This window comes from Vigna unguiculata, chromosome 5, assembly GCF_004118075.2.
Source record: "Vigna unguiculata cultivar IT97K-499-35 chromosome 5, ASM411807v1, whole genome shotgun sequence".
In the NCBI taxonomy this organism is placed as follows: domain Eukaryota; kingdom Viridiplantae; phylum Streptophyta; class Magnoliopsida; order Fabales; family Fabaceae; genus Vigna; species Vigna unguiculata.
The window spans coordinates 38,579,997-38,590,248 of record NC_040283.1 but is presented as its reverse complement, the minus strand read 5'-3'; the positions used below and the strand labels follow the sequence as shown (position 1 = coordinate 38,590,248).

The 10,252-nt window shown below is 32.3% G+C and overlaps 2 protein-coding genes across 2 annotated transcripts; one reads left to right on the top strand and one right to left on the bottom strand.

Annotated features, from left to right (window-relative positions):
• Positions 1-904: 904 nt before the first annotated feature.
• LOC114185494 lies at positions 905-1,567 on the top strand. The gene has a single exon (XM_028073242.1). The coding sequence runs from the start codon at positions 1,104-1,106 to the stop codon at positions 1,371-1,373; it is 270 nt and encodes an 89-aa protein (XP_027929043.1). The 5' UTR covers positions 905-1,103; the 3' UTR covers positions 1,374-1,567.
• Positions 1,568-2,420: 853 nt separating this feature from the next.
• On the bottom strand, positions 2,421-6,303 carry LOC114185493 (probable disease resistance protein At4g27220). Its single transcript, XM_028073241.1, has 2 exons — positions 6,002-6,303; positions 2,421-5,418 (listed from the first exon to the last, which is right to left on the bottom strand). The coding sequence occupies exon 2, from the start codon at positions 5,407-5,409 to the stop codon at positions 2,428-2,430; it is 2,982 nt and encodes a 993-aa protein (XP_027929042.1). The 5' UTR covers positions 5,410-5,418; positions 6,002-6,303; the 3' UTR covers positions 2,421-2,427.
• Between the last annotated feature and the right edge of the window lie 3,949 nt (positions 6,304-10,252).

The following is a 10,252-nucleotide window of genomic DNA, read 5'->3' as shown; positions in this document are numbered from 1 at the left end:
TTTTGAAAAAGAAAAAGAAAATGTAAACAGTTCTATATTATAAAAACTAAAAGGTTATTTCAACGATTATTTTATTTATGACATATTATTCCCGTAGATTGTTAAGTGAAATGTTGAGTAAATTGCTATTTTCATTTCAAAATATACAAATATATAATGATATCAATTCTTAAAAAAATAGTTTAATATCTTTTAACTTAAAATACAGAGATTAACACACAAGTAAATTATAAATATTTTTTATAACAAAAATAAAAAACTTACATCATCAACATATTTTATTTTACAGTTAACGAAGAAATAGCTGTAAAAGAATTATGGCGTAAGATCCAAGATTATCAATACTAAATTATTACAGACTTTTAATGAAAGTGCTGGAAAGTTCCAAATGAAAATAATTCATAAATGTGAGAAACTCAATTAAAAACTTTAAAAATGTAAAATATTATTTAAAACATTCTAAATAACTTAAAAGTATATTGATTGACATATATATGGAAAATGATAGTTTTAAAAAATTTTGTTTAACAATGACAAACAATTATTTCTAGTAAATAAATTTTAAAATTTTATTACTTTATTTTTATAATTTTCATAAAAAAATAAAAAATATTATTTTATTTAATAATTTTGTCGATTTTATTAACAAAATATTTGTCAAAAAATTATTTATTTATTTATATATATATATATATATATTTTTTTTTTTTGACGTTATGTCGTCTACTTTCTTCGAAACAACAGAAGAAAAGGTAGAACCACGCATTCTTTTCCGTAGTTGTGTAAAGTAACTTATAAATACGTGTTTCATATTTTTATTGTTATTTAAGACAAGCAGCGCCTACCATGAATCTTTTAGGAGACAAGACAACGTGTGGATTTTTATTTTTTTTTAAGTGATTCTGCTGAAAGCAGTGGGCACAAAGCCCCTGGTTTTACTTTTCTTCAATTCCTTCCACCCTAATTAAGCCTGTGGTTTGGCATTAACCACCTTCCTGAAAATCACTCAATCACCCACATATATATAGAAACAAACAAACCACTCAATCCACACATAAAAAAAACACACACCAATTGTTCGTCAAAAAGCCATAGCATTTAACATGAGTGCAGCAACTAGAGCTTGGATTGTTGCATCCAGCATTGGGGCAGTGGAGGCCTTGAAGGATCAACTGGGGGTGTGCAGGTGGAACTATGCCTTGAGATCACTCCAGCAGCATGCCAAGAGCAACATCGGATCATTCACTCAGACCAAGAGCTTGTCCTCTGCAACTTCTGCTGCTGTTGCCAACAAGGTCAATAGGACCAAGGAGGACTCCATGAGGAAAGTCCTGGACTTGGGTTGTTGGGGTCCCAATACTATAAGGTTCTAGAGTGGAAAGTGAATGCCACACCCTCTGGGATCCCATTCATCATTGTGCTACAAGTTTGATTTTATGCTGCATTGTAGCCTTTCTGATGTCATCCTGTTATATGCTATCTTTGATTCACACAAAATTTTGTCCATGAAATGGTACATATATGATATCCTATGAAATGAAAATTAAGGTCTGATTTTCAGCTTCTATGTGCTTTTGTTTCCATTTTTTATTATGTGGGTATATGGATCTGTGAATTTTTTATAGAGGGCAAATCATAGGGCATCAATGTCCTAATCGTGGAAAGTTAAAGAGAGGAATCGACCTGATCTGTGTTCTGATTCGCGCTTGTGACCAAGTGACCAAAATTACTGTCATAGGCCGATTATAAAACCTTAAACGAATTATAAAATGGTGAGACATGTAGGGGTTTCAGGTTTAGGTTTGCAATGTCTGTTGTGGCTTGACCTAGAAATATTATCTGCATAATGCAAATAAGTCATTATTTGCAGGATCTGGATTTACATTCTCACTAGAAAGGATCCTTTTTACCAAGAAATAAACAAGTAAAGGATCCACATAACCCAATAATGTTTTCATGTTATTTTCATGCGATTTTGGTCAAATCTAATCAGATCAGTCAATCTAATTCACCTTGTTTGCTGTCTTTAATTCAAAGGAGGATGTTTTGGATGGACTGAGCAAAATTTAGAAAAGTCTGTTATTCCCTAAGCTAAAGACTTATCAATGAAAGAAAAACAATTTACTTTCACTTTATTTACAGAGATATGGCTATGATGCCAAATTATGCAATGTCATAATAACATGAAACTCAATATAAGATGGTAAACTTTTACATTAACATTGGGCATGATTCTGTATAATCACTTGACTCTACAGTTGTCTTAAGAGTCTTCTCTAAGGATTTGAGAAATTAGCTAGTGCAATCAATTCGTCGTATTCCCAATATTTACATTTCAATTTTTCAATTAGATTTCATTTCAGTTACCCACCCAACCCAGTCATCATACTTCCAATATATACATATCAATATAGAGTAAGGCCAGAGTTAGAAAGAATCATACAAAATCTGAACTGGGGTAGCAGTTTCTGGGAACCTCGCAAGTTTTGGACATTTAAAGATCCTGAAGTTTTGGAGAGACTCGCACACCATTTGTCCACTACTTATGCTCTTGAGTTCTGGTAGGTGCTTCAATGATAATGACACTAACTTTGAATGTCTGACTATAATAGTATCTCTGTTAGTCACAAAAGATTTTTTACCTCCAAAGCTTTCATAATCTATTCCATCAACTGAGATTATTTCTTCCATTGACTTGCAGTTATGAACAGTTATCTCTTCCAAGTTCGGTAGATAAGCTAGCAATCTAGGTGTGAGAAGCTTCTTGATAAGTGGACAATGGTAGATGAAAAAGTACTTCAGACAAGTAAAAGCTCTTCCTGGTGGAAAGGTTTGAGCTGCAACTTCACCTTCCTTACATAGACCATGCAAATTTTTTAGGCTATAGAGTTCCAATGATTCTAAACTGTGAAGAGAGGTGCAACATGAGGAAGAGCAAGATAAAGAAAACATGTACTCTGGTCCATCACAGTCTGCAATCTCACTGCGCTTTAAAGAGGTGGCATTTTTTAATGACATAACATCACATAAGCTCCGAATCTCATGACATCTTTCAACCTTCAAGCGTTGAATGTCTAAAGGGAGCATAAGGGATGTTTCTCCTGTTCTGATTTTGCAATTTGAAATTATCACATCCTTCCTAAAGCAAACCTCAGCAAAACAACACCACGGAGAGTTACCATGGGACTCTTCAGTGTCTAACTGAAGAAGGTAACTTCTAGGTCCATATATGTGCATTGTTTTCACATAGGCATTGAAATGGTGCATGTTGTACAAGTTAGCTGCAAAAGTTTCCAACTTTCTGAGGCATGATGTATGCTCTACTTTCACTTTTATCTTTCTTGACCACCAGTGGAGAATAAGAAATTGGAGACTAGTCAGTTTTGCTACTTCTTTTCCTGACGAAACTAAATCTTTTGCATAGAGATTAAGCCATTTAAGGTTTACTAACATTTCCAAACCTTGAGGCATTTCTGTGATTGCAGTAAAAGATAGGTCCAACCTTAGCAAGGCCTGAAGCTTTGCCAGTGAAGGCATGTGCTTCAATCGCTTACAAGATGTTAGCAACAAAGCAGTGAGGGTACTCAAGTCAGACACAGATTTTGGCAAAACCTCAATATCTGTGAAAGACAAATCAAGAACTTCAAGAGCAGACATGTGAACAAAAAACGAATCAGAGATCCTTGTCAAGGATTCATTGTGCTTCAAAATCAAGGTTCTAAGTTTAGGACACCTAGGTGATATCTCTGTTGGAATTTCATGTATCCAATTACACATCAAGGAAACCTTCTCTAGGTCCTCACTCCATTCTACTTCGTCAGGAATCTTAGTCAATTGCAATCCAGCCTTCACCAGGAAATTGTTGTTCACCTTCATAACATTAATAGCCATTGCCCTCACCAAATCATGCATTTTCACCAATTGACTTCCCACATAATACCCTTCCACATTATTCATTGGTTCCACATGTTGGCATCCCCTTTTCATCATGCTAATAGCTATATGACTGCTAGCATCTTGTAGCCCCATGCATTTCTTTCCACCTACATAATTTTCCACTTTCCCCAGAAGACAAATGTTCTCAAGCTTATTCACTATGCTGTGTCCTTCATCAAACATGGCCTCCAAACTTGTCATTCCATTCACCAGTCCTTCATCAACAAAACTCTCTATCAAAACATCCCTGTCTATTTCAAAATCTTCAGGATACAATGCACAGCATAAGAAGCACTGTTGTACCATTTTATCATTCAAGTGATCATAGCTAAATCTCAACACCCGGAGCACTTCCATTTCCATTTCCTCCTGCTTTGCTTCTGTGTTTCTTAGTTCTTCCAGTGTGTGCCGCCACTCAGAAATCTCTTCCACTCCCCTCATGCTCCTTGCCATTGTAATAATTGCAAGGGGTAAACCAGCACATTGCTTTGCAACAGATCTTGCAACCTGTTTTTCTTCTGGGGAAAGAGTTGTCTGTTGTCCAAGGTTGTCTACAAATAAGGTCCATGCTTCTTCCATAGAAAGAGGCTCCACTTTGACACTGTTTTGACAATTCATCCTTCGACACACATCTAAGGAACGACTTGTCAAAACCAGTTTTAGCCCATCTGCTCTCACAGGAATTCCCACCCTCTCTAGAGGAAAATGATTCCACACATCATCTAGAAAAAGAACACATCTTTTCCTTCTCATCAAGGCCCATGATAATCTTGCTGCTCTCTTCCTTTCATCACTTTCTTTTGAAATATCTATCCCGACTATTTTTGCCACATCACGCTGCAATTTGTGAATGCTAAATGACTGTGAGATAGTCACCCAAAACACACTTTCAAAGTTGGTGACTGCTGTTAAAAGCATATTATGTATATGCATTAGCACACTTGTTTTTCCCACTCCTCCCATGCCATACACACCAATCATCAACACACCATCGTTCATCAACCAGTCCCATATCTTACCAACATTCTTCTGAAACATTGCACCTGCTAATTCTGTTGTCAACAATGCATATCCTCTTGATTCCTGTGCACTGCCCACAATTCCTTCAGGGAACCTACCACGCGCCACAAGATCTGTAACTTGTCCTGTTAGTTTCCTTACTTGTACAATTAGCTTTAGATGCCTAAACATTCCGCAATCTCTCAATTCCTGAACCATGCCATGCACTTCAGTTTTCTTTCTTTGAACATTTCGCAACCAATTTTCAACTTCTCGCTTCCTTTTCTTTCCACGCTCTAGCTCTTCGATTTCTAGCTCTTTGTTTATGTCATGTTCCAGGCTGCATAGCTCTTCTAGTTTCATCTCGAGCATTTGTACATTGTCATTGAAACCGTTGAATCCGCTAAGCATATCCAAGATTAGAGAATATATTTCACTGGTTTTCACCAAGCCTTCTATGATTCTAGTGGCCATAACTTGCTCCTGCAGCAAACAGAAACAGAAAAGGAAGGGAAAAAAATCAAGCAGTTGGTTGCCATAGAAAGTTGTAAAAGGGAAATAAGAAAAAGATAAAAAAAAGTGTTCTAATTCGAAGGCTATTCATTCTAGAAACCAACTACTGCTATGCAAAAATAACGTTTGTAAATTGTAATGGTTCAATAATGCAGTCTGCGGAGTGCGCTTGCAGAATACCATTTATCTCCCAGATTTAAGGAAACTCGTTGAATTTCTTAATTAACATGTTCGTGTTCCTGGCTTCTGCTAATTTCTCTTCAAAGGAACTGTTTCTGGTTTAAGATTATTTATGTAACATCATATAAGCGTATGATCTTTTGAAAAAACTGAATTATGGAGAACCAGACAAGCATGTTATTATCATATTTGCAGGCAAAACATTCGAATAAAAATGATGCCAACAGAATACAGTTGCAAAAGAAAACAAGCAACTTTTACTGGTGTCCATCCAGCAAGAAAAAGGAAATTGAATTTACTCAATTAAGGGCCAGGAATTAAAATAATTAAACCAAAAAGTGTTAAACAGTGGAACTAACAAGCTGATTTTTACCTGAATACAGCAAGATTTGAATTCTTAGAAAGAATACATAGTTCAGGTAACACACAAGGAGCTTTCTGATCCAGGGATCGTTATTCTGCGTACAAATGATAACAGGATGATATATGTGCATGTGAACCAACACGACCAACCAAACATGGCATAAGAATCATGGAAAAAAATATGAGCATGCAAGAATGGTAGAATTCAATTTTTGCCCAAAAAGGAAGAAAAAAATTATGCACGCCACTGGTGTTCCAATGTCTTTGCCGTGACTGCATGGTATTATTGTCTTTGAAAAGTCAGCATGTAGAAAAAACAAGTGCTGGTTAACAAAATTCAACTTTTTCATTTTTATTTTCACTGATATAACTGGATCAAAATTACGCGCAAACACTCTAGTCACCATTGACTAGACCAAGATGTTGTTTATTCTCAGTATATTGTTTGAGTGTATTCTTGTTTTGTTCTTTCTGAAGTGAGTCAAATGTATGAATTTTCTTCTAGGCTTGTTTATTATATCATTTTTGTCTGACATGGGAGAGTTCTACCAGTCTTTACCTACAACTGTTTGCATTCTTAGCTTATATTCTAAACCAGTTCTGAACTCATCAAACTACTAATAATGGATAACTGTGTCAAAGTATCTTATATAAAATTAGACTATTGACTACATTAGCTTAGAGATGAATTTCACATGTTCTAGTCACAAAATTTAAATTTGCAATAGATGTTGGGATTTTGAATTTTAAAAAATATAAAAAACATGTTATATAAAAGAGTTCGTGATGTATTTTATATTAAATATTCATATATTTCAATTTTTTTAATTTATTAAATTAAGAGTTAAGTTTTAAAAGAAAAAGTAATTTAAATAAAAAAAATTAATTAAATATTCTCCCGAGAAGATGTCATGAAAGGGTAGAATTATGTAAGTTAGCAGAAAAGTAAAACCATTTTTTACCTAAATTTGATTAAGTTAAGTTTAGTTATATTTTTTACAAGGTAAATTTGAACACGACCGAAATTTGGTGAGATAATAACTTTATATAGAAGTTTTCTTAAAGAATTTAAAGAACACTCATAAAATAAAAATTTTAAAAGTTACGCACAGTATTAAATGTAATTCATAAACATTCAAAGAAAAAAAAAAAAAAAGAATCCGCAGGTTCCAGTTCGTAATAGCAATTTTTAGTCAGATTTTCTGCACAAAACCAGTCATTCAACATTACAACAAAACTAATTATTAGTGGTAAATTTGATAGAAGACACATTTAATATAGTTTCTACTTTAGAGTTATTTTATATTATTGAATAAATTTTCTCTCAGGTATTCTAGTACAAAATAAATAATAATATTACGCATAAATGCAAGTTTACAACAATATATAAATACTGTCTAATTACTATGTATCAGTACTACTATTAATTTAATTAAAAATAGGAATATATATACATATGTATATATATTTATGTATGTATAATCATGCAACACTGTAAAAAAATAGAATTTTACGCTATCGGTAGATTCTAGTGAAATAAAAATTGCTCTATCATCGTATTAGTGATTTTATTTCGTCTGGTAAATGCAAATCATCATTTGCCCGGGCTTAATTCTGTTCTTCAACAATTCATAAAATAAAATAATGGAGAATTTCTTCTGCACATCCATGTTTCCTTACAACACCTCATAAGCAAGTAAAAGACAAATTTGTCCTCATCTTCTTCTTCCCCCATCATATCTCCATACTTTCCACACCTCCACCTCCATCTGCATCTTCTTTTCATAGATCAACAGAATAAATTTAATAGGATTAAAGAGGTCAAGCTAAGAATCAACGCATTAACATTTGACAACAAAATGATGTTCAAACTTTAAAGTGTATTTATATTGTTAAATAAATTTCCCCTCAGATATTCCACTAGAAATAAATAATATTTTGTAATATTCTAGTACAAAATATATTACCCACGTATGCAAGTTTACAGCAACTTATATTACTGTCTAACTACTATGTATTATTAGTATTACTAATTTAACTATTAATAGAAAAAATATTTTAAATATAATTTTTAAAATTGTCAACAAACTTACTGCATATCAATACAAAAATATATTTTATTAAAAGTAAGAAAATAATTATAACCATGCAACATTGTAAAAATAGAATTTTACACTATTTGTAGATTATAGTTAAATTAAAAATTACTCTATTATCGTCTTAGCCATTCTAATTCATTTCAGAAATGCAAACCATCCTTTACTTGGGCTTCGTTATTTTCTTCAATATTTCATTAAAAAAACAAGGGTGTTGCTTCTGAAAATATTTTCGGTAGTTCTGAAAAAAAAAAATTCCGAAAATATTTATAGTGAATGATAGATTGCAAGAAGAATTTTGTTAGGGTGAGGAAGCGATTGCCAAAAAAACAATGAACTTACAAAGTTAAGGTTTGTTTTTTCTGCACCCCACAATATTTTTTTACGCACCACTAAAATTTGAAAATAACTAAAAGTGACTTTTGGATTATCTATTTGAAACTATTTTAGAATTTCAAGAACATAATTTCCAAAACTAGATTTCAGTAACAAAATTTTCAAATAAGATTTTTGGAATGAGATTTCTAGAACGGGATTTCTGTATAAATTGCATTTTGGAGGAAGTTTATGGATATGTATATAATACCTTCTAAAACAAAATTTTTAGAATGAACTTTTTGAACAAATTTTCCAGAATACATAAAATGCATTATGGAAAGAACTTCTCGAAGCAAGCTTTTTTGTACAATGCATTCTTTTAAGCCTATTCTATAGTCTGGGGTGCATTTAGTAAATTATATGTTTTAGGAAGCAAAATTCGAAAACAAAATACAAAAAATAATCCAAAATTGTTCATAAATTTTTGCTAGCCCAATTGATTCAAGGATTGGGAAGAACACAAATGCATGCATGCATGCACAAACATGCATTACAATCCAACCATCACAAAAGAATGATTAAAAAGTTAAAAACAAAATCAATGAACAAAAAAAAAACCTAAGATCTAAGACAAGGTGGGTCCCCAACAAATCAAGTGCATGATTTTCTCTACTTTCTCCGTCTTCTTGCCATCAATATAGTTAGAGTCCGTTGGAATATTACTCTTCCCTGTGTCCAAACCTTCCAACATTAACGTTGAATTCTGTCGTTTAACTGGTTTTTCAGGCAATAACGTTCTCAATGCACTCTCTGATTTGCACATCCTCATGTTACCCTTCATCATCGTTACCTCTTTCTAACAACAAATGAAAATTTCTAATGTCAAAATTGCTTCCTAAATTCTCTATCAAAGAAATCAATAACCTATCTTCATAGAACAATGCAATACGAGAATATAAGTATATATATATAATTCCTTTTTAAACAACTTTGTCTCAAATTTATTTCAGAAAGTGAATCTTTGTTGTAAAAAATCAGGGTTCAACTCTTAGATTTCTGACGCTTGTGCCTTTGTAATCCAACTATTTTTGTTTTCTCCTTGTTTTTTGGGTGGGTAAAAGCTAATTCTTGACAAAAATTACTTCTATATATATAATTTTTTTTGGAATTTATTGTCTATAATATAAATTTTATATATTGGTTTGTGTATTTTCTCTGTCCATGTTTTTATATTTAGAAATGAAAATAGAAAGAACATAAAAATATTGTAAATTAAATGGCATTTTAAAGAATCGTGGACTTTTGCAATAAGTATTTTTTCGAATTTGACGTAAGTATAACCTAATAACTCCCACTTTCTCTTTCAATTATAGTCACTGACTTCATTGTATATAAGAGTTTAGATGTTGACTTCTTTCAGGATATATGTGTTCATTGAGGTCTAACCACCCTTGTTATAATGACTGATAAAGTAAAATAAAATAGTTTTTTTAATATTATATAGGGTATAAAATGTGTGTTGCATCTTTATGTAATTTTAAATACAATTTTTTTTTTGTGTGTAGATGATATAATATGTCCGGTGGTTGTTTAAGGGAAACACAAATTCAACAGATGCATATAGGTTTGTTGAAATTTTGGATAGAATCAAGAAAAAGTGGTCGTTGAAGATATGGAACATGTTATTGCTATCCTATGACGTCATTAAACAATATTAATTTTTTAGTCATACTTAAATGATCATTATAATGCAACGAAAAAAAATTAATGTATGATCAAAAAGAGATTTTAGTTTCTAGTTGATAGGGAATGATAGAAGGTTGACATAAATTAAAAAGAAAATTGTA